The sequence below is a fragment of the Lontra canadensis genome, unplaced genomic scaffold (genome assembly GCF_010015895.1).
Source record: "Lontra canadensis isolate GAN:19392208 unplaced genomic scaffold, GSC_riverotter_1.0 scaffold12, whole genome shotgun sequence".
Classification (NCBI taxonomy): Eukaryota; Metazoa; Chordata; class Mammalia; order Carnivora; family Mustelidae; genus Lontra; species Lontra canadensis.
Genome location: NW_022631006.1, coordinates 18,070,237 through 18,094,005, shown reverse-complemented (window position 1 = coordinate 18,094,005; position 23,769 = coordinate 18,070,237). Strand labels below are relative to the sequence as shown.

At 42.2% G+C, this 23,769-nt stretch overlaps 1 protein-coding gene across 3 annotated transcripts in view; it reads left to right on the top strand.

Moving 5' to 3' along the window:
- The first annotated feature begins 2,108 nt into the window (after positions 1–2,108).
- The window catches only part of STARD9 (StAR related lipid transfer domain containing 9), a 115,910-nt gene continuing 94,249 nt past the window's right edge, over positions 2,109–23,769 (top strand). For all 3 annotated transcript variants that reach the window (XM_032856723.1, XM_032856721.1, XM_032856720.1), the window contains exons 1-3: positions 2,109–2,197; positions 7,395–7,464; positions 9,409–9,525. In XM_032856723.1, the coding sequence (XP_032712614.1) occupies positions 2,151–2,197; positions 7,395–7,464; positions 9,409–9,525 (234 nt within the window). In that variant the 5' untranslated portion in view covers positions 2,109–2,150. The remainder of the gene's footprint in view (positions 2,198–7,394; positions 7,465–9,408; positions 9,526–23,769) is intronic.

Below are 23,769 nucleotides of genomic sequence, written 5' to 3'. Positions count from 1 at the left end.
CACCACCATAAATCTAGCACTGTCACTAGAGTACAAAAATAAGGTCCTGACTGGTCTCTCTTGGGCTTTCATCCTTCCCCATTCCTCAACTTAGCCTCTAAATGGCAGCCAAAGAAATCCTTTAAAGTTATATATCACATAATTTGCTTTCTTCTTAAAACTTTCCAATAGTTTGGGGGCACCTGGGAGGCTCAGTTTTTGGGCATCTGCCTTCTGCTCAGGTCATGATCCCAGTATCCTGGGATCAAGCCCCATGTAGGGCTCCCTTGCTTAGCAGGGAGCCGGTTTCTCCCTCTCCAGCTCCCCTGTGCTTGTGTTCCCACTCTTGCTAATTCTCTCTGCCATAAACAAATAAAATCTTAAAAAAATAAAAAGATGTATTCTTAAAAAAAAAAAAAAAAAAAAGCTTACCCGTAGTTTTCCAAGTCACCTAGAATAAAATCCAAAGACTTTATGGTGGTTTCATGTTACCTCCATGACTCCCTCCTCCTCTGTCACTTCATTCTGTCACTCCTGAATTTATTGTTCTTATTTTCCAGACTACCTCCCAGTTTAGGGCCCTCACATTGGCCGTTCCCTGTGTCTGGAGTTGTCCTTCCAGATTATTGCAGGAATCTTTCTTTCACATCCTTCAGATTTTTCTTGTGTCACTTTCTCAGCAAAGACTAACCTGGCCATATTTAAAATTTCAACACTCTTTCCACTCACTCTCTATCCCCTCTCCTGCCTTATTTTTTTTCTCCTTAGCTTATCTGATATACATATTACTCAAATTGTTTTGCTTATTCTTAATTTCTCTCACCAAGCTCCATGAGGTCAGAGGTTTGCCTGTTTTCTTCGCTGCTTATGTCCCTCCTGCTTAGAACAAAGCCTGTCCTAATAGGTGCTTACTTAGAAAATATTTATTAAATAACTGAATAACTGCACAGCTCCCTCCCTCACTTTCTTCAAATCTAGTCAAGCATAACCTTCTCAGTGAGGCCTTTCCTAAAGATCCTATATCAAATAAGCACCTTTCCCTTTACACACCCCAAACCGTTACTGTATCTTATCCTGCTTAAAAAAAAAAAAATTGCATTTAGCATCACTTGACAAATTATATATATATATAATATATATATATATTTTTTTTTAAGGTTTTATTTATTTATTTATTTATTTACCAGAGAGAAAGAAAGCAGGAGGGGGGGGGGGGAGCGGCAGGCAGAGGCTCCCCGATGACCAAGGAGCCCAATGCAGGACTGGATCACAGGACCCCAGAATCATGACCTGAGCTGAAGGCAGCCACCCAACCGAGCCACCCAGGCATCCCGACAAATTATATTTATTGTCTCTTTCCCTTCCATGTAGATTCTAATTTCCATGAAGACTTGGGCTGTGTCCTCAAGAACCTTAAAACAGCACTTGAGTCTCGGTAGGTACTCAAGTTATTTCTTGGATGAACTAATGAAATATTTCTGACTGACAGCATTCTCTTCACGATCACAAACACTGCTAGAGTGGCCCTGAAGTTCCATCACAATCGAGAGAAGCTTGGAGCACTCTAAACTTCTCCACACACCCAAAGAGACACTTGCTCTTTTCTGGTAACTGCAAAAACACTGGTGTTCCCCGTCTCATTTCTGCCCCTAAAGTTTAAGCACAGAATTGACAACTCAGGCCAACGCAGCGAATACAAGTATTTAGCAAATTCCGTTGCAAATTTCGCCTTAACCGAAAACTTAAACGTGTTTACTTGACCCTGTTTAGCGTTGTCCGAGAACAAAAGCTAGCTCTTAGTAGGTGGGACTTGGCCACACCCAGCGGGGACTGGCGCCCTCTCGGCCACAGGGCTCAGGATTGGCTGAGGGACCTCGGGCACCGCCCCCATGGAACGCAGGAGCGCGTGGGCGGGGCCGACCGGGAGGTGCGTGGGCGGGGCGGGGCGGGGCGGAGAGAGGTGGGCCCGGCTGGCGGGGCCGGGCCGCGCGACTTCCCGCCCATCGGGCTCAGGATTGGCTGAGACACGGCAGGCACCACCCACGCTGGCCCTAGGCGCGCGCATGGGCGGGGCCGTCCCGTGAGGCGCGTGGGGCGGGCGGGGCAGGGTTGGGCTTGGGACAGGGGCTGCTGGCCCTGGGCGGACTTGTTTCTTGGGTGGTGGCCGAGGGATGGCGAATGTGCGGGTGGCCGTGAGGGTCCGGCCCCTCAGCAAGAGGTGAGTTGGGGAGGGAGGGGGCGCCTGAGGCGTCAAATGAGCTGAGAGGAGGGCGAGGTCTCCGCCTCTCCCTCAAGGGATTCTGGCGCGGGGAAGTCAGACACAAAGTGGCCCACGGGGCCAGGGTCCGGAAACCTTAAAGGACTATCGGCACAAAGCCCATGTTAGAGCTTTCAGGTCGTGTCCTGGGGTATAGCGGTTCCTGGATTGCGTCAGGGGTGGGGTGCGCCGTGTCTGTGTTCCTGGAGTCCTGTGAGCAGGAGTTTTGGGGTACAGCGGCTCAAGTCTGGGTGCACGAGTTGGGCCTTTCTCAGTGAGTTCCCTGAGTAGGGCTGGGAAAGTACGCGGGGAGAGAGTGATCAGTCTCCTTTCCTTGGTGGCTCTAGAGTACCTATGGAGACTGAGGCAGAATCCTGCGTGTTTTGGGCGCACGTGGGTTTCTCTGCAGAGATGTGGAGAGAGTCAGGTTGTAAGGTGTGAGAAGGAAATTGAGGCCCGGGGAGATCGTGGTTTCATCCTACACGCGACAGCAATACTGTGAAATAGAAGGAAGTTTCCTCACCGTGGCCAGTGCGCATTTCCTTATGGGTCAGTCTCATGCAGCACCTCTCAGGTCTTGAGGCATCCAGTGTCCAGCTACATAATTTCTTCCCCTTTTCACTGATTTTCCACTCACATTTGGAAAGTCAGGGAAGAGCTGATGTCTGTATGTCCAGTGTGGGGCTTGAACTCACCACCCAAGTTCAAGAGTCAAATGCTGTACAGCTGAGCCAGCCAGGTGCTCCAGAACAGCTTTTTAAAGAGCTATTAGAGTTTGCTGACAGGTGAAGAAGGTGTAGAGAGCACTGTAGAAAAGACACTGAAAATAAAGGACTTCAGCTGTTAGAAAAGTTTTGGTGGTTTGGTGAGAAGGTGTGTAGAGGGAGGTGAGAGGACACAAAGCTGGCAGAGTATAGCCTGGGATCAGAAGACATACCGTGGAATTATTTGGGAGGTTTAAAAATTTCCAGGACATAAGATGGCTGGAAAATTGGACAGAAGAATCAAAAAATGCATTGTCTTCCATAACAAAATTTGGTACTAGTAGGGATTATATTTGTCCCTGATATGGTGGTGATTCATTTTGAAAAGTCATGCAACTGACAGTAATGAGGAGAACAATGGGATGAGGGAAAGAAACAGAAGAACAGAAAAGAAAGTAGGAAAAAGACGAAAGCGATACATGGAGAAAGAAGGAAAGCAGCACATGCCCGAACTACTGTGTTTAGATTGATAAGTGGCTTATGACATCTGGCCTCTACATTACTGGATGTGGTTACTTAGGGTTGAAAAGTTTTCATAGGAGTATGCTACCTTGGAGGTAGCCTCTAAGCAGGTCTTCTTTTTGCAAAACTGTTCTTTTAGGGTTCTCAGGGTAATTACCTTGGCCTCTCCTGACAGTGACTTCTCAATTCCTTGAGAGCTTGGAATTTATAATAGTGTGGATTAGGTTAAGAAAATGCTGTTGAGGGACGCATGGGTGACTCAGTGGGTTAAAGCCTCTGCCTTCGGCTCAGGTCATGATCCCTGGGTCCTGGGATCGAGCCTCACATCGGGCTCTCTGCTCAGCAGTGAACCTGCTTCCCCCTCTTTTTCTGCCTGCTTCTTTGCCTACTTGTCATCTCTGTCTGTCAAATAAATAAATAAAATCTTAAAAAAAAAAAGAAAATGCTTGAAACTGAGTTACTTGCAGCCACAGTAGAGAGTAATTTATCTCATCAAACAGAAGTGAGGGGAAAAGGGCACAAAAGCTTATTTACTTTCAGTCAGGTTAAGAGACTTCAGCATCAAGAGGTAGGATGCCAATAATGCAGATACCCAGGTGTGAGTAGGTTATTACCAGGCTGAAGATTCAGGAGCAAATATGGATAAACACAGTGTGACCACCAACATCCTCCCTCCCCCAGTTAAGAAGTAGAGACCACTCCTCTCTCCTCAGAGAATCCTGCAGAGATGCAGCTGTACTCCAGGGTTTGTTAACTTCCACCATCTTTGCTGAAGCTTATCCAAATGTAGGCACTCTGCTAATTACATGGTTTGTTCAACCTTCAAATAAGTTATCGGCACAGATTCAGTTAATAATCATTGGATCTGATGTTATTCTTGGGAAGAAATCTTAGAGATCATCTGGTCTAAACTTATATTTTTTGTTTTTCCAGATGAGGAAAATGATCTTGTTTAAGGGTTAAAGTAGGTAAAGCCAAGTTTCTATTCAATAGACCAAGCTGCTCCTTCCTGAGACTACAGAAAAATTGTACTGCTTGATCAAATGCCTATTTGCCTAGAAGAACTAGAACTGACCATCAGTAAAATGATAATGTGGGGCATGGTTTTGATTCCCTTCCCACTCCTCATAGTTTCCCGTGATTAGAAAGTCTGTAGCTCATTATGTGATGCTGTCCCTTGTCTATCCAAAATCATTAGTCATTAACAGAACATGTTCTCTTCTTCCAGTATTGTAGACTTTGGAACACTCCCCACTGCCCTGTCAAAATTTACTGTTCAAATAGTATATTCCCTTTATGTGGAGTGTGTATGTGTTGTCTGTGTGTGTGTGTGTGTGTTTTTTGAATCAAATATAGGATAGCTACTTCAGTGGTTTTTTATGAAGATTAAAAGAAATAATACATTAAAAATACTTCGGGCTTGGCTCATTTTAAGTGTACAATAAAGTGTTAACTGTATAATTTTTAACTGTTTTTATTACTGCTTATACTTAGCTTTCTACTTATATTTTTAAAGTTTTACAAAGGAATAGATAATAAGTGGTTTTGTCTTATTTTCTCTTCCAGGACAGTGATTCTCAAATTATAGTATGCGTACAATCCACCTAGAGAGTTTGTTACAATGCAACTTGGTTTTGTTTTTTTTTTTTACCCCCCCCATAATGCAACCTGTTAACAGGAATTTGAATTAATAAACCCCACCATCTCATGTAATTCCGATAAAGGTAGCCTGTGGACCATGCGTTGAGAAACATTGTTCTAGGAGTAAGTGTATAACTGAGGATTTATCCCTGTGCACAGGGAAATTCATCTTAAGGAATGAATGCCTGTTGGTAGAATTTAGGACCCAGAGGCAAGTAGTAGTAGTGCCACTCTGCCATGTGTAAGGCTCCATCTCCATAGACTTTCATTGAACTCTCTGTGGCCAGCTCCCCAGTTGAGGTTGGTGCCCTTTCTTTCTGTTCTGCTCAATTTTAATTCTCCCTCACTTTGTTTTAGAAAAGCTTGGAATCACTAGGTTACCAATGGCAGTGGTCCAGGCCAGGAATGAGAAACATCTTACTCTTATAGTTTGTATCTTTCTCCCAAGAAGTAAAATTCAGGGGGTGCCTTGGGTGGCTCAGTCGTCAAGCGTCTTCTTCGGCTCAGGTCATGATCCCAGGGTCCTGGGATCGAGCCCTGCATTGGGCCTCACACTGGGCTCCCTGCTCAGAGGGAAGCCTGCTTCTCTCTCTCTCACTGTATCTCTGTCAAATAAATAAATAAAATCTTAAAAAAAAAAAAAAGTCAAATCCAGGACACTTCTTTCTAGGCTGCTTTATGTGAAAGAACCTTAGATGAATCCTCAAGAAAGGGCATACTTTAAAAAAATATTTGATGATAGATTTGGAAAAATTATTGCATCATTTTTTATTTTAAGATTTTATTTATTTATTTGACAGAGATCACAAGTAGGCAGAGAGGCAGGCAGAGAGAGAGGAGGAAGCAGGCTCCCTGCTGAGCAGAGAGCCCGATGTGGAGCTGGATCCCAGGACCCTGGGATCATGACCCGAGCCGAAGGCAGAGGCTTTAACCCACTGAACCACCCAGGTGCCCCAGCATTATTTTTTCTTATTTATTGTCCAAGTTTACTACAATCTGTGTATTACTTTTATAGGGGGAGGAGGGTTAAGAAAATCTACCTTACAATGGAAAAAGGAAAAAAAATGTTACCTTGTAAAATGATAACAGCAAAGATGAAAGATTTTCTTTAGAATTGTGGAGGGCTGTGTGGGGGCGGGGGTGTGGTTTATGATCCTGAAGGCCTAAGAATATCTCTGCTGCCTTAAATACTGTGTAGCATGAAATGTGAAATAAAGAGCATTAGGGCCTTGAGGAAGTTTAAGTAACAAATGTTATTACATGGGAGAGGGAAATTTCCTATCCTGGGCTTTATCCCAGGCTCACTTAGTGGTGTCTTCCCCTCCCCAGATTCTCAAGATTACATCCTGGGAACCATGAGGAAGGATAAAAATGAGACAGAACATATTTTCTTAACTTTAAGTTCCCAGGCTAGGAATAATTTAATTGATTACTTTCACTGTAGTGGAGGAAATGCTGATGACTTAATTCTTGTCTCAACATTCTGGCTTGAGCATGTTAGCTAAAGGTTTTTATGTATGAGAAAAGATTTCATCTATAGAATGGAGTAATTCTCATTTTGGGCTTCAGGTTTATGGGTCACTTGGATTAAGCCCCTTAAAGTAAATTTAGGGGTTGGTTAGTTGTTAACAGTGTTACTGCCTAACTGCAACATAGGAAAATTTTTGAGAATCTTGGCTCTCATTCCAATTTAGGAAGATGAAACGATTTGGGAAATATGTTCTCAGTATGTCAACAGAGAGGACTCCAAAACCTTTTTCATTACTCTCCATGCTCAAAATCCCGGAGAAAGTGAGGGGGATGCCTTGTGCATTGAGCAAAAGATACTCTCCAGAATTTCAGGCCTCATTTCTAAGGATATAGTTAAGAGCCCAGGCTTTGTGGTCAGACAGATCTGGGTTTAAATCTCAGTTCTGCCACTGCTTGATGTGTGACCTTGGACAAGTTACATAATTTTTCTCAGGTTCAGTCTTCCATCTGAAAAAATGAAGATATGGTAGGAAACCATGTCAGGAGAGTGTGTTAGTGGGAAGATTGCATAAGATGAAGTATAATATGTACTGTACCTAATACAATGCCCAGCACATGAAGGGTGCTCAATAGTGGTCATTCGTAGCTGTTCTAGGGCCAAATTCAAATGATCCAGAGAAGCATGTCAGCTAGGGACATCTACTTACCGAGATAGCAGTAGGGAAACATTTTGTCCCAGTAGTACTGATCTCAGCTTCCCTTTTCTTAATTTTTTTTTAAAGCAATGTTTCTTCTTATATGGGCTTGGGTCTTGTTTCTAGGGAGACCAAAGAAGGAGGAAGAATTATTGTGGAAGTTGATGGCAAATTGGCAAAAATCAGAAATTTAAAGGTAAGCCTGAAATTGTTTTCCTTTCTCTTTCCACTGAGGAGTTTGTATATTACAGGGGCTTCTGGGATGAAGATGTGTGTGTGTGAATGGGTTTAAGGTGGGGGTTTGGGAGAAGGGAGAGTTTTATACAAAGCAAGTATAAAAATAAAGCAGGAAAGAAGTATAGGGACTGTGGCCACTACAGGCCAAGTTCTGTCAAACAGGGTGCAGCTGTTTGGAAACTGGTCGCTTACTACTTATGAGCGTCATGGCTAGTGTAAGTCACTTCCATGGGTATATTTAACTCACCGGACCACCAGTTAGACTTTGTCTGAAGCCTCTCATTTGATACCACTTAATCCAGAAGCATTACTAGATTTTAGTATGCATCAGCTCCCCGAAGGGAGTCAGTTGCTGTCCTGGATCCTGCTGTAGATCTTCTTTCACAGATCTCACTGACCTTTGAGTCACAAGTGGACAAACACTGGGAACTTCCTCCTCCACCCATCACCCCCCAGGGCTAATTTCCTCCATCCGTTCTCCATTTACCAGAACAGCGGAAGTGGAAGGGGTTCTTTCTATATGGGCCTTGGGGAGTGGAGCGAGACAGGGAAACTGACCTCGAACCTGCTGCTGTAGACAGCTTGCAGGTGGTACTCAGCATTCCCGGAGCTAAGGAATCGGACTTGTAGGAGCGAGGGTTATCTGGACCCCAGGTCTACAAGCCATGCCCACCCCTGTGATGTGGTATCTCCATTTGTCAGCAGCTCTCTGCTAAAAGAGAAGGGGACCTTCCAAACTTTCAATAGGTGCTCCCCAGGGACAAAAGACCTTTTATTCTCTACTGTCTCCTATTTATATCTCTGTTGCTTACATACTTCAAGGGCTTTGTTCTGAGAGTTGAGAGTTTTGGTTTTTTAAGAATAAATCCTGGCCAAGATCAAACTCTAATCTGTCACCTGCACACCTACTTAGCTGCTTACTTCCTTGAGTTCAGTTATCCCCTAAGAATTTCTTAGTAATTCTGACAGCCTCTTTCTTTCTTTTTTTTTTCCTAATTTTTTTTTTTAATAAACATATAATGTATTATTAGCCCCAGGGGTACAGGTCTGTGAATCGCCCGGTTTACACACTTCACAGCACTCACCATAGCACATACCCTCCCCAATGTCCTAACCCCGCCACCCTCTTCTTACCACCAACCCCCCACAACCCTCAGTTTGTTTTGTGAGATTAAGAGTCTCTTACAGTTTGTCTCCCTCCCGATCCCATCTTGTTTCATTTATTCTTTTCCTACCCCCCAAACCCCCCACATTGCATCTCCACTTCCTCATATCAGGGAGATCATATGATGGTTGACAGCCTCTTTCTATTGTAGTTTATGGCAGCTAGTGCTAGGGTTTGTCTATCCCTGTCCAGAGTCTAAATATTAAAGAATAAGATAAAACATTTGTGGCATTAATACCATTCTCCCCACTACCTGGATGTCAGTGTGGTTCCAAGCTCTGAATTTATCCTCATCTACCCTGGGCAGTTGGGTTGGTCCTCGTTCTTCTATCCAGTGTGCTTTCTAATGCACTGGGGGTAAATACCTCTTTGAAAGCCCTAGATTGATAGGGTCAGAACTACTCATGTACTCCTGGTATCATTTACAGAAATACTTGGAGAAAGAAATGATAGTGTTAAGAAGATGCTCAGCAAGGGAAAGGCTTTCCCTCCTAAGCTGTTCTATGCTTGGTTCATATGTAGGCAGATAGGTGATAGTATGAGAGACAAATTTAATTCTCTGGAGCTTTTATTTGATGATGCAAGGACAGAGTTTACATGTTTTCTTTTTCAGGTCGATAACATAAAGATTCTCATGGCCAGTCAGGATTTCTCTAGGTATAGCAGGGAGGAATCAAGTGGCACTGGCTAGATTCTGACATTATGATAGAGAGGACTGTATTCTATGTTTGATTTTAGGTGGACAATCGACCAGATGGCTTTGGAGACTCCCGGGAGAAGGTTGTGGCATTTGGCTTTGATTACTGCTACTGGTCGGTCAACCCAGAGGATCCTCAGTATGCATCTCAGGATGTGGTAATGTCATTTTCCTTCACTCTCCTTAGTCCCATAACTGGATAATTATTAGGAAATTGACATGGAATTGGGGCCTGGCTATTTCTTATTTTAATAGTTTGGTCAGAAATTAATAATGTTTTGGGGTACCTGGGTGGCTCAGTGGGTTAAAGCCTCTGCCTTCGGCTCTGGTTATGATCCCAGGGTCCTGGGATCTGGCCCCGCATCAGGCTCGCTGCTCGGCGTGGAGCCTGCTTCCCCCCTCTCTCTGCCTGCCACTCTGCCTACTTGTGATCTCTTTCTGTCAAATAAATAAATAAAATCTTAAAAAAGAATTAATAATGTTTTTATCTGAGAAGTAGTAGTGAGAGGCCATCAATTACAGAAAGAACAAAGGGGATGAGAAAAGAGTGCTTCTCTAGGGCATAGAAGTTGGCTAGTGTCCATTTAGGCTTGGGCCTCAGCATGATTCAGGAGGGTACAAGTTAGTTCAGTTAGTGATCTTCTCCAATGGCAGGTAAATGGGTTCACTTCAAAGTTGGCCTGTGTTTTATACAGCAGAAGGGCCCAGGAATCCTAGAGGCTCGTATCTTTGAGCCTTAGGCTTGTGCTTATGGTCCTAGGCTGAGCATAAAAGGCTTAGTTGGCTAGTCTGGCAATAGAGGTGAACTCTGTTGATGTGCTGAGGATTGAGAGAACAAGCCAAGGCCTTCCCAGCATAGTTGTGACTATATATGTGTCATAGAAGACAGTGGTCTTTATTCGTAGAAAGTGTGAGCAGTCTGATGGCTATTTCAGCCCTCCCTGGCCACAGCATACCTAGGGCTAGTCTCTTTTTCTAAGATTTATTTATTTGCTTTAGAGAGAGGGAGGGAGAGAGAGCGGGTATGTGCGTGCATGGTGGGAGGGGCAGAGAGAGAATCCTGGAGCAGACACCCTGCTGAGTGGGGAGTCTGATGTGGGGCTCAGTTGCAGGGCCCTGAGATGATGACCTGAGCTGAAATCACAAGTCTACCGTTTGGGATGCCTGGGTGGCTCAGTTGGTTAAGCATCTGCCTTCTGCTTAGGTCATGATCCCAGGGTCCTGGGATTGAGTCCCATAGGGAGCCTGCTGCTCCCCCACTTGTGTACTCTCTCTCTCCAGAAAATAAATAAATTAATTAAAAAAAAATTCCACCACTTAACCAATTATGAGCTACATAGGCACCCTAGGGCTGTTCTGGATACAAGAAAAGTTAAAACTCTTTTGTGTAACATTTGATAGATCAATAATCTGGGTCAATAATGTTTGTAAACAAAACTACATATCTATATATATCTCAAAAAACTTGGTATAATTTTGATGTGAGGCTCACATTTTACATTTATATAGCTTAAGTGTATAAAAAATAATGTAGTGGGAAGCCCAAAAGTCCATAGTGGAGGGGAGTTCATAAATATGATTTTTATGTTGTTGCCCGATTTGGAGTTTAGTGGAAAGATCAAATGGGATTTAGATAGGAAGCCTGTGCAGAGAGATAAAACCACTGTCCCCTGAGGTTTATTCTCACTTGTTTATTGTCTAAGACTTTCATCAGTCTCAAGGGGAGTTAAGATAGGAGACAGCAGGAAAGGAGCCTCTGTCACAAGCTTAAGTAGGGCCAGAGATCCTTGAATGATGGCAGGACTCATTGCTTTAACACAGAAATTGGAGCCCAGACTTAACCCTGAGGTCACCAGGAATGGAGAGGCAGACTGTAATAAAACCACAGGACGTGGGGTGGAAAGAATTTTTATGTCATCCAGTTCAACCTCTCCTAACAATCTTCTCTGTAGCATTTGTGGTCATATCTTGGGGGTGTGGGTAAGAGGGGTCAGTTTTTTAAAAAATTTTATTTATTCATTTAACAGAGAGCACAGGCAGGCAGAGTGCAGACAGAGGGAGAGGGAGAAGCAGGCTCCCCACTGAGCAAAGAGCCTGATGTGGGACCCTGGGATCACAACCCAAGTCAAAAGCAGACACTTTAACAACTGAGCCAACCATGGGCCCCAAGGACAGTTTTATTGAAATATAATTTAGATATAGTAGAATTCACATTTTTAATGTACAGTGTACAGTTTTATGAATTTTGACAGTTTTGTAGCTATAATCAGTATATAAAACAGTGCATCATTACTCAAATTCCTTCAGGTCCCTTTGCAGTCAAATTGTTATCCTTACCCCCATTACCTGGCGACTGCTAATCTGTTTTCTGTCCCTGCAGTTTGTCTAATCCCAAATATCATGTAAACGTAATAAAATAGCATGTAGCCTTTTGAGTCTGGCTTATTTCAGTAAGCATGATGTATTTGAGATTCACGTATGCTGTTGTGTGTATTATCTTATTCTGACCTTGATTCAGAGCTACTTAAATCAGCTTCTTGGCCAGAAGGAACTTAAGGCTTTGGAAGCATGGATTCTAACTGCAAAGAACAAGGGACAAAGTCCCTGGAGGATTGTGCCCCCTTCATCATTGGGTTTCTTCCTTTTTTAGTCAAAAATTTTTTAAAGATTTTTTAAATTATTTGTTAGAGAGAGAGTTCGCACAAGCAAGGAGAACAGCAGGTGGAGGGAGAAGCAGGTCCCCCGCTGAGCAGGGAGCCCAATGCAGGGCTCAATCCCAAGACCCTGGGATCATGACCTGCAGCGAAGGCAGCTGCTTAGCTGACTGAGCCACCCAGGCATCCAAGAAACCTCTGGGTTTCTTCCGTTGTGGGGAAAGACTGTCCTCACCCTCAAAAATATGGCACTGATTTCAGAATATTCACATATTGGAGGGAAAGTTTTCCTCCACTGGCTATAGGGGGATTTTGAGCAACGTCATAAGCCATTGCTTGATAGATATTAGCAGGAATGTCATCTATTTGGTGTCGGTTCTGCCTCAGAGTCTCTTAGAATGTTAGAGCTCGAAGGGAACTTAGCAGTCACATCTAGGCCAGGGCTTCTCAGCCTATTGATATTTTGATATTGTTACTGATATTTTGACCAGATAATTCTTTGCTGTGGGCATCTGTCCTGTGCACTGTAGTGTGTTTACCAGCATCTCTGGCCTCTACCCATGAAATGGCAGTGGCAATCTGAATCAGGAACATAAAAAAATGTTTCTATCACCCTCAGGTTCCAGATATAGCTGTTTGATTTATATGGCATTATACAGGCAGTTAATGCCCAAGCGAGCCTGGACCCATGCTTCCTGTGGTGGTCTTTTCATTGCACTGTACCATTCTACCTCCTTCTTTTTATATTTATTTTACAGCCTCAGAAGATAGGTTCAAGATTAGCATTTCTTAGTGCTTTAACAATTGCCAGTCCTTAGTGATGACACACTCAATTCATAAATTAGGCATCCACAAACATGGGCCTCTGGAGAACAAGTCAGCTACTCTTAGTTCTACTGAGAGGCAGGTTTCTTTGTTAATATATGGCTAAATATCTATAGATTAAAAATGTTTATTGTTTCATTTGATCATCTCCCAAACCTTTAAGTCCTTACTATTTATTTCATTTTATAGATAAGGAAACTGAGGTACATAAAGATTACAAGACTTCCAGATCACTTAGCCAGTAAGTGGTGGAGCAGGGATTCAAATCCAAGACTGTCCAATTATAAATTGTTTGCCAGCAAGCCTCACAGACCCTCAAAGTTAAAAGAAATCTCAGTCTACTAGGAGACCAGGTTATCTCTTCATACATACTGTCTGATTTAATCCCTTCAATAGCCTAAAAGGTAGGAGATTTTATCCTCTTATAGTCAAGAAAATTTAGACTTAGAGAAGCTATGTGATCTGCCCAAAGTCACACAATAAGATATGAGTTTTAGATTTGAACACAGGTTATCTGAATGTGAAATTCATATGCTTTGCTACGTTACAGTGTAAAAAGGAAAAAAAAGGGATATAGGAAAAAGAGATGGTAAATTAGGAAAGAGGAGAGAGGATGAAGAGGAAAGACAGGGAAAAGACTGTAGTGAACAGGGGCTGGTAGGGGATATCCTACCACCGGTCTTTTTTTTTTTTTTTAAAGATTTTATTTATTTATTTGACAGAGAGATCACAGTAGACAGAGGCAGGCAGAGAGAGAGAGAGGGAAGCAGGCTCCCTGCTGAGCAGAGAGCCCGATTTGGGACTTGATCCCAGAACCCTGAGATCATGACCTGAGCCGAAGGCAGCGGCTTAACCCACTGAGCCACCCAGGTGCCCCTCCTACCACCTGTCTTGTCCATTACCCTATGACCCTCGTTTTAGCTTCCCATTCTTAAGGCAGCTTGTTCTTCATCTTAATTGTGTTTTTAGTCTTTGTTAATGTTTAGACTTGCACTCAAGCCTTTTCTTGGTATATATAAGCCAAAATTGGCCTATATTTTATCTGGTTATAATCTGTATTAATGTTAATCTACTTCTTCTCTGAGGTTAGGCATGGGTTTCAATTCAGGCATAGCCACTTATTAGCTGGCTTACTTAACACAAGTTACTTAGATTCTCTGAGTCCTCGTTTCTTGAGCTTGAGTTCCTGTGAGGAGGAATTGAAATAATTAAGTTCCCAGCCTAGAATTTGGCAACCAGAGTTGATAAGGGAGGTCCAGAATACTGTGGCTTGGTTCCATGTTGTGATTACCCTATCACAGTATGAGAGAAACGAGGCCTATGCTCCTAAGAGCTGAACTAGATTTGAAAATCTCTTCTTGAATCTGGTTGTGATCCCTTCCGGATCATCATGCTTCACTTGGAAAAGTAACTTCCCTCCTTTCCTCCTGATCAGGAATATCTCTTGGAGCTGGAGTTCTCTGCTTAAGTGTATTGTGTTTGGGTAATTTTGTGTTTGTTAAACTTTCCATGAAGAGCATTAGCTCAGCTTTACCTAAAAAGGGCTGTAATAGGCTGTCAAAACAATTGCAGACTGAGTCAACAGAAAGCGTGTCCAGAACAAAAAGCTACCCAGCCCTTTGTGGAAAGCAATTGCTTCTATTCTCCTGGGAATCTTTATTTTTAAATGGCCAGTTATTTGGCTGAAACACAACACCTAAAACACTTGTATCTTTTCCAGATAAAAAGTCAGGTGAGTGTACAAGAGATTTCCTTCTCATAACCACTGAATCCAAAACTGAAATTATAGCAGCAATGTGGTTGTGCTTTTGTTTTATAATATTTATTTATTCTCTGCCATGCACTGAACACCGAACACACAGTATATCCATTGTCTACTCTCAAAGAGTCCTGAAGAGGGGTGGGGTGTGTGTGTGTGTGTGTGTGTGTGTGTGTGTGTGTGTGTGTGTGTTAACACATTCTTTGGTAAATATTCTCTTTAGTTCTAGACTTTAGTTCGAGCATGTTAGGAAACTCCAAGAGTCTTCAGAAAATAACCCCACATAACACTAAAAATGATTGAAGGGCTGACCACAGGAACCAAGAAGAAAGCCACTCTCGGTATAGTGTACATTATGTGCATCTGCATGTGATTATTTAATAAAGAAATGTTGGTTCAGGGGTGCCTGGGTGGCTCAGTCAGTTAAGCATCCGCCTTCCGCTCAGGTCATGATCCCAGGATCCTGGGATTGAGTCCTGCTTCGGGCTCCCTGCTCAAGAGGAAATCTGCTTCTCCCTCTGCTTTCCCTCCTGCTCGTGCTCTCTTTCTCTCTCAAAGAAATAAATAAAATCTTTTAAAAAGAAATGTTGGTTCAGAGACAAGACAGGTGATAATAATGCTCAAGTGCAGAACATGATGATTTTAACAGTTTTTGGAGCATTAGAACCAGTTAGTCTTTAGTTCCATTAGGATAAAATGGAGGAAATTGCAGATGATTATATGTAATTAGGACATGAAGAGTAAGTTGTGCAGAATTTTTGAATCCTAATATGTGACCAGGCTGTGATTAGATACTGCTGCCAAAGAAGGAATGTTTCTCTCTGGGGACCCCAACCCATTATAAGATGAAGACAAATGATCTATTACTTCCTCAGTAAGCAGAGTTAAGTAGAGAAACAGACTGAGACCCTCATTTCTTTTTTGTGTTCTGAGCTTAGAGTGTGAATGAAGGCTTTGGGGAAAGAGTAGAGAAGGTGGAGGAGTTACTGCAACTGAGGGAGGGACCTTAGAGGGGTAAGAGGAGGGGGAGCACAAAGAGAAAACTAAGACGAGAAGAAATTTGAGAGTTTACAGAGGGGGAGATGCTGTTAGGGTTATGGTACATTTTACAGTCACCATTATTATCTCCATCTTCAGGATGGGAGCAGGCTCAGGCACTATGAGTAGCTTGCTTTAAGGTCATACAGCCAAGTCAGAGACCCAATATTTAAACCCTTGACCATGTGATACCAGAGTCTCAGCTTTCAAATGCCGCACCACACACAGCTCTGTTTATTTCTGTATTTCCAGTGTTGCACATTTTATGTTTTTTTTTTTTAAGATTTTATTTATTTATTTGACAGAGATCATAAGTAGGCAGAGAGGCAGGCAGGGTGGGGGGGACCAGGCTCCCCGCTGAACAAAGAGCCAGATGTGGGACTTGATCCCAGGACTCTGGGATCATGACCTGAGCTGAAGGCAGAGGCCTGACCCACTGAACCACCCAGTGGCCCCACATTTTATGTTTTTTAAGATTTTTTTTTTTTTTAAGTAATCTCTACACCCAAAGTGGGGCTCAAACTCACAACCCGGAGATCAAGAGTCACAGGCTCCACTGACTGAGCCAGCTAGGCACCCCCAGTGCCATATATTTTAAATGACCAATTAATGGTTATTGGATCAATTATTCAATTTATGGTTCAATAGATGAAAGACAAGTTAGGACTCTGCCCTCTTGAATCTTGCTGCCTGTTTTCAGAAAGCCTCTCAGTTTACTTACGTTAGAGAACCACAGTCCCCTATCAGTTTCTCTGTGTATCCCTTTTCCCTAATGCATGTGTGTTTTAAGGGAGCTAGGGAGTGTGTAGGCGACAAAGCATTTTCTCATGAATATTTGCAGAGTTGTGTACATTCCATCACTAGTGCTATTTCTTCCCAAGCAAGATGGAGACAGAGGTAGAAGGGAGAAAAGTTTATAAGAAAAAGCCTTTTTGTGCAATAACTGGATGGGGCTCTGCAGGCACAAGTGGGGGAAGGGAGATTATCATGAGTGTTTCATTTCAGTATGTTCCATCCCACTGCCAGCAGCACAGCTGCTCAGCTACATAAGCATGGCCATGGGCTGGATTTTAAGGGAATAAAGTCATTCTTTTGGCTTCATCTAACACATTTTTCCCCTCTTTAGAAACTTGATTATAAATCTTTAAAGAGTAGCTTTCAGACTCATAAAAGTCTAAAGAATTGAGGTCCTTGAAACTTAGTTTGCTGCTGGTGCTGGATGCCTGTACAAAAATGAACAGCAGAAACAAGAGAACACTTTTAAAATGCAAAAGTTGGCTTGAAGCGGTCTTTTGGATTTTTTTCTCCTTCCCTGTGAGCCAAGGACTAACAGAAATTTCTGGTACAGAGCTGGGTCCTTGAGTTCTAAGCCAGTGAGGGAGGTTATTTGTAGAGGAGGCATACCCAAAGCTCCATAGTCAGTTGCAGATGTGGAGCAGCCTAAGTATATAAATAGGGTTCCTGAGACAGTTGTCCTTGACATTGCCCAGAAGTTCTCTTGCTTACATGTGCAATGCTGACAAGTTGATTTATACACGCACTCCCTTTATATTTGAATTTGTCCTGGGTTTAAAAGGTTTAAAAGGATTGCCAATTAATTGCTTAAAAAAGAGCAGTATGATGATGGTGATGCTTGCTTCGAGAGTCTGGAAAAAGTGATTCACAAAATCATCTAAACAAAGGGATATAAACTGAAGAGCAGCCCTTTGAACAAAAGGTCTATGTGTCTACCGCAGTAGACGTGTGCACAGGCAGACTGATAATGGTAGGCCTCTCCAGAGGAGGCCACCTGGTCTGCCTCGCTAGGTGCTAAATTCTCTCCCGCATACTTGCACAGTAAGTCTGTGTCCAAGCACACTCTCAACACCATGTCAATGGTCCTCTGTCTAGGGGAGCCAGTCCAGCTGACCAACAAAAGGCCCCTTCTAAGTACTGTGTTCTAAAAAAGATTCAGAAAGTGTGGAGAAAGAAATGGTACTGGTTTCTCTCTAGTTCTGTACTCAGTGGAAAGCAGATGACTCCATAAAAAGTGTCAGCAAATGAATTGGTTTATCAAAATATTTTGCTATAAAGGAAATGCAAGATAATTATAACATATACAAATAGTACAGAAGAGTGTAATGTAAAAAGTGGGAAAAAACCTTCTCCCACACCTCCCCCCAGTCTCATTCTCTAGAGGTAACCACTGTCTACAGTTTCTTTGGTATCCTTTCAGATAGTCTCTAAACATAAAAATCATGTATTACATATCCTTTAAAAAATGTGGAGGGGTTTACACTGTACATACTATTTTTCAATGTGCTTTTTACTCAGCTTATCCTGGCTCTAATTTATTTGCTATACATGTGGTTCTATCTCATTGTTTTAGTGCTACATAGAATTCTGGTGTATAAAGGTATTATAGTTTAACTAGTTCTCTAGTAATGGATGGCTGGGATATTTCCATGTTTCTGCTATAATACAGAATACTGTAATAAACTTCTTTGCATTTTTGCAAGTATAACTGTAAGACAAATTTCTGGAAGTGCTGTTGTATGTTCAGAGAGTTTGTGCATTTTATTTATTTTTAACATTTTCTTTTAAAATTTTATTCATTTATTCATGAGGGGGAAAGAGAGAGAGAGAGAGAGAGGCAGAGGGAGAAGCAGGCTCCCTGAAGAGCCTGAGGTGGGACTTGATCCCAGGACCCTGGGACCATGACCCAAGCTGAGGGTAGAGGCTTTAACCCACTGAGCCATCCAGGCGCCCCCCCCCCCCCCCACCGAGTTTGTGCATTTTAAATTTCAATAGATTTTTGTCTAAATGCCTTCCAAAAACATTGTACCACTTTATACCCTTAACAGTAATTTATCAGAATACCCTACTGTATCCCTTGTCAATACTAAGTATTACCAAACTTTTTAATCTTTGCCCATCTGACAGGTAAAAATAGTATCTTACCGGCTTTGATTTTCTTTCATTTATAATTGAAATTGAGCATCTTTTCATGTTTTCTTAGCCATTTGTATCTTTTCTGTGAATTATGTGTTCATATATTTTCCCTATTTTTCTACTGTATTGTACATCTTTTTCTGATTTTTAAGAGCACTTAGTATATTAAGGAAATTGATCCCCCATTTCAGATGTTGGAAATATTTCACATTTTTACTTTTGTTTTGGCTCTGTTTATGGTAATTTTTTTTTTCTCGGTGTGAGTATATCTTTAAATATAGGCAAATTTGGGGTGCCTGGATGGCTCAGTCAGTTGAGCATCTGATTCTTGATTTTAGCTCAGGTCATGATCTCAGTGTTGTGAAATCAATCTCCAAGTTGGCCTCTGTAGTGAGTGTGGAGTCTATTTAAGATTCTCTCTCTCCCTCTGCTCCTCCCCTCCTCTAAAAATCAGCATTTTTTTCATGGTATACTAATAGATTTATCTTTTCAATATTTAATATTCTATCATTTGAAATTTTTTAGCATAAGAAATGAGGTAGAGCTTCAACTTTATTTTTTATTTTATTTATTTTTTTTTTTAAAAAGACACATTTATTCAGCGTCATGATCAGACTATTACATTTAGCAATCAACAGCATGGGTGCAAAAAAAAAATCTACATTAAAACCCTTTGTTGGAATGCTTTACACTTTCCACAGAACAGAAACTAAAATAACCTGTTATACAATTAGTCACAAATACAGTCCTCGAGTTTTTTTTGCCCATACACATGAGTATTGTCTAAAACATGTCTTCTTTGTAGCAGCTAGGCCCTGCCACCACTGTGCTTGGCTGAGTTCACAAATCTGTTGTAACCTGTAGCTTCCCTGTCACTTCTCTGGCTCTCCTCTCCTGCTAAGCTTTGTTTCCTGGCAGTAATTAAAACCTTCTGCCACTGCCGTAGCTGCTGCTGCTGCTGGAACCACCATAGCCACCTTGGTTTCGTGGTTTGGCGAAGTACTGGCCTCCACCACCATAAGGGCCAGAGCTTCTGCCTCCAAAATTGCCTCCTTTCATGGGTCCAAAATTTGAGGATTGATTGTTGTAATTGCCAAAATCATTATAGCTTCCGCCACCTCCAAAGTTGCTTCCATCATTACCAAATCCGTTATAGCCATCCCCACTGCCACCATATCCACCACCACCTCGACTGCCACCAAAGCCACCTCGACCACTGAAGTTTCCTCCGCGACCAAAGTTGTCATTCCCACCAAAACCACCTCCACGACCACCACCAAAGTTTCCAGAACCACTTCGACCTCTTTGGCTGGATGAAGCACTAGCCATCTCTTGCTTAGAGAGCGCTTTCCTTACTTCACAGTTGTGGCCATTCACAGTATGGTATTTTTGAATGACAATCTTGTCTACAGAATCGTGGTCATCAAATGTTACAAAAGCAAAACCCCTCTTTTTGCCACTGCCTCGGTCAGTCATGATCTCAATCACTTCGATTTTCCCATACTGTTCGAAATAATCTCTTAGATGATGTTCTTCAGTGTCGTCTTTAATGCCACCAACAAAAATCTTTTTCACAGTTAAGTGGGCACCAGGTCTTTGAGAATCTTCTCTTGAGACAGCCCTCTTTGGTTCCACAACTCTTCCATCCACCTTGTGTGTTGTGTGGCCTTGCATTCATGGCTGCATCCACCTCCTCCACAGTGGCATATGTGACAAACCCAAAGCCTCTGGAGCGCTTGGTGTTTGGGTCTCTCATTACCACACAGTCCGTAAGTGTTCCCCATTGCTCAAAATGGCTCCTCAGACTCTCATCGGTTGTTTCAAAGCTCAGACCTCCGATGAAGAGCTTCCGCAGCTGTTCAGGCTCTTTAGGAGACTCTGACTTAGACATGACGGCGGTGGGAGGGGAGACTTTAACGATGCTTACTCGGCGGCGTCCACGGGCAGAAAGAAAAGAAAGGCTTCAACTTTATTTTTTCCCTCAGCTTAGCCATCTGTCCCATTATCATTTATTGAACACCCGACCTTTCTTCACTTTCATCATTTACTAAATTCTTGTCTGTACTTGGGTCTCTTTTAAAACTATTTTGTTTAATTGATCTACTCATATTTTGTGATAGAACCATATTGTTTGAGAAATTTTCGGATATATATAAAATATACACCACAGTTTTTCACTACCTTTTCTTTTTTTTTTTAAGATTTTATTTATTTATTTGACAGAGATCACAAGTAGGCAGAGAGGCAGGGTGGGTGGGGGGAAGCAGGCTCCCTGCCGAGCAGAAAGCCTGATGTAGGGCTCGATCCCAGGACCCTGAGACCATGACCTGAGCCAAAGGCAGAGGCTTAACCCACTGAGCCACTCAGTCACCCCAGGACTTTACTTGTTTTTAAGTAATCTACACCCAAAGTGGGGCTGAACTCACAACCCTGAGCTCAAGAGTCTTGTGCTCTACCAGCTTCCTCTCACTATTTTTTTAATATTGGACAGGGCTAGTCCTTTCCCCTTTCTTTCTCAGACTATCCTGGTTATTTTGGTTATTGCTCTTCCCCAAAATGTCATGTATTTTCTTGCTTTTGCTCATGTTGGCTCTTCTTTCTAGAATATATTAAAATATCTCACCTCTCCAGTTCCTGCCATTCAAAATGCTGCTTGTTTTTCAAGACTTGGTTAAAATGGTACTCAGTCCTTGAAGTTGCATTGCTTAATTCTCATAGTATTTGTTACTCTTTTCTGACACTTCCTGTGTATTACAGTTAATGCTCTTTGGGTACATGACTTACATATTTTATTTTTTATTTTTTTTTAAGATTTTATTTATTTATTTGACAGAGAGAGAGCGATCACAAGCAGGCAGAGAGAGAGAGAGAGGGAAATGACTTACATATTTTAATAGACTGTGATCTTTGAAGGCAGACGGGCCCTCTTCCATCTTTTAATACCCCACATTCCCTAGCACACTGACATTTCTTTCATTCATTCAGTGAGCATTTAGGAAGCAACTACCATTTGTAGCATAATGGGGTTGAGTGCTATGCAGAATGTGGAATATGGACTTATATAAGACGTGATCCCTGCCCTCAGAAAGTTTACAGTCCTATTGGGAATACCAGGCTTTAAATATATAAAAATAACCAACAATATTGAGCATTCAAGTGTAAATGGGTGGTACTTAATGATAACTACTTCAGGAATCCAGAGGAATAGCAATAATAATAGATTGCTCTGAGTAAGTTCAAGGGAGGTCATTTCAGTCAGAGGGAAAGGCAAAGATTATAAGGCAAGAATAAGAATGTACAAGATGTGTTTGAGTGGATTACGTGGTGGCAGTCCAGGGTGAAGCTAAGAGGATCTCAGAGTGCCCATCTTTCCAAGTGTTCTGGGAGGCCAGACTCCCATATTCCATCTCTTTAGCTACTCCAGATTCCAAGGGATATGGAGGCTAATTACAGTTTCTTTGGTATAGTGGCAAAGTGGCCTCAAGGATGTCCTGGCTACTCAGCTGAGTCCAGCAGATACAGGCCATTTCATCATTCCCATTACAGAAGCAAAAAAGGGGAGGATAGGTACTTTCACTTCAGATAATTTGGGCACCATGAAGATTTTCAACCTGAGGGAAGGAGGCCAAGTATCCTGGGTTCCAAGATGGCAGAAACAGCATTCGCTCACTCAACAAACATTTATCTACTCTATGTCAGGCATATACTAGGTGCTGGGTAATCAAATTGTGAGTGTGTGTATTTAAGACAGCGTTTTGCTCAGTTTTTTTTTTTGTTGTTTTTCTTGTTTTTATTCTTTTTAATTTTTAATTTTTATTTATTTATCTTACCTTACTTTGATAACAGCTCCTTTTCTCTAGATTAGATTTTGTGCAAATCTAATGTCTCATTCAAAGCTCCTTTTCCAGAGGTTCTAATAGTCTATAGTGCCTGTATCATCTTTCTGTCCACCCCACTGTTACTTGGGAATCACTTCCTTTTTTATTTCTAGATCCTGAGCTTGGGGCCATCATAGCTCCATCTCTACTAATTTTTCAGCAGCCTGCCCATGGGGCATCATACAGATCTGTTCTTGTTCTAAAACCGTAGAAGTGCTCAGATTTTAATTTAAGCTACTTTCTTGTAGAAAAATAACCTCCCAGGAACACATTGCTGGTTTTTCCTTCTGGATATGCCTATGAAGCTTTACTGAAGACCATGCATATCCAGAGGCCTCCTTGCCATGGGAGGAAGAGAACTTGTTTCCTACCCTGGGAACACAGATGTAGAGAGCCTGGGGTTGTTCTTGCTACTCAAAGTATGGAACTTGGTATTGCCTAGAGCCTATCAGAAATTTATATTTTGGGGATGCCTGGGTGGCTCAGTTAGTTGAGCATTCCAACTCTTGGTTTCAGCCCAGGTCGTGATCTCAGGGTGGTGAGATTGAGCCCCACATCAGGCTCCTTGTTCAGTGGGAAATCTGCTGGAGATTCTTTCTATCCTTCTCCCTACCCCCCCCCACTTGAGTGCACACACACTCTCTCTCTCAAATAAATCTTTATTTATTAAATATTTTATTTATTTATTTGTCAGAAAGCCAAGGAGGGGGAGCAGCAGGCAGAGGGAGAAGCGGGCTCCCTGCGGCGTAGGGAGTGCAATGTGGGACTTAATCCCAGGACCCTGGGATCATGACCTGACTGAGCCACCCAGGCATCCCAATAAATAAATCTTAAAAAAAAAAAAAAAAAAGAAAGAAAAAAGAAAAAAATACGTATTTTCAGACCCAACCCAAGGGTACTGAATTAAAATCTGCATTTTAGAGATCACCAGGTGATACATATGCACCTGAAAGTAATTCAAGTTAGAGAAACAGATTTGGAACCAAGAGGTCTGAGGTGGAGTTAAGATGCTGCATGTCTGAGGACTATACTTTGAGTAACAAGAGTGTAGAGTATGTGATGCATTCCACTGCAATTTATACAAATCTGAATTGATGACTGCTTTTTTTTTTTTTTTTTTTTGGCTACAAAATGTGGATTATTTTTAACCCACTGCGCCACCCAGGTGCCCCAAAATGTGGATTATTTTTATTTTATTTTTAAAGATTTTATTTATTATTTATTTGACAGAGATCACAAGTAGGCAGAGAGGCAGGCAGAGAGAGAGGAGGAAGGCAGAGGCTCAACCCACTGAGCCACCCAGGTGCCCTAAAATGT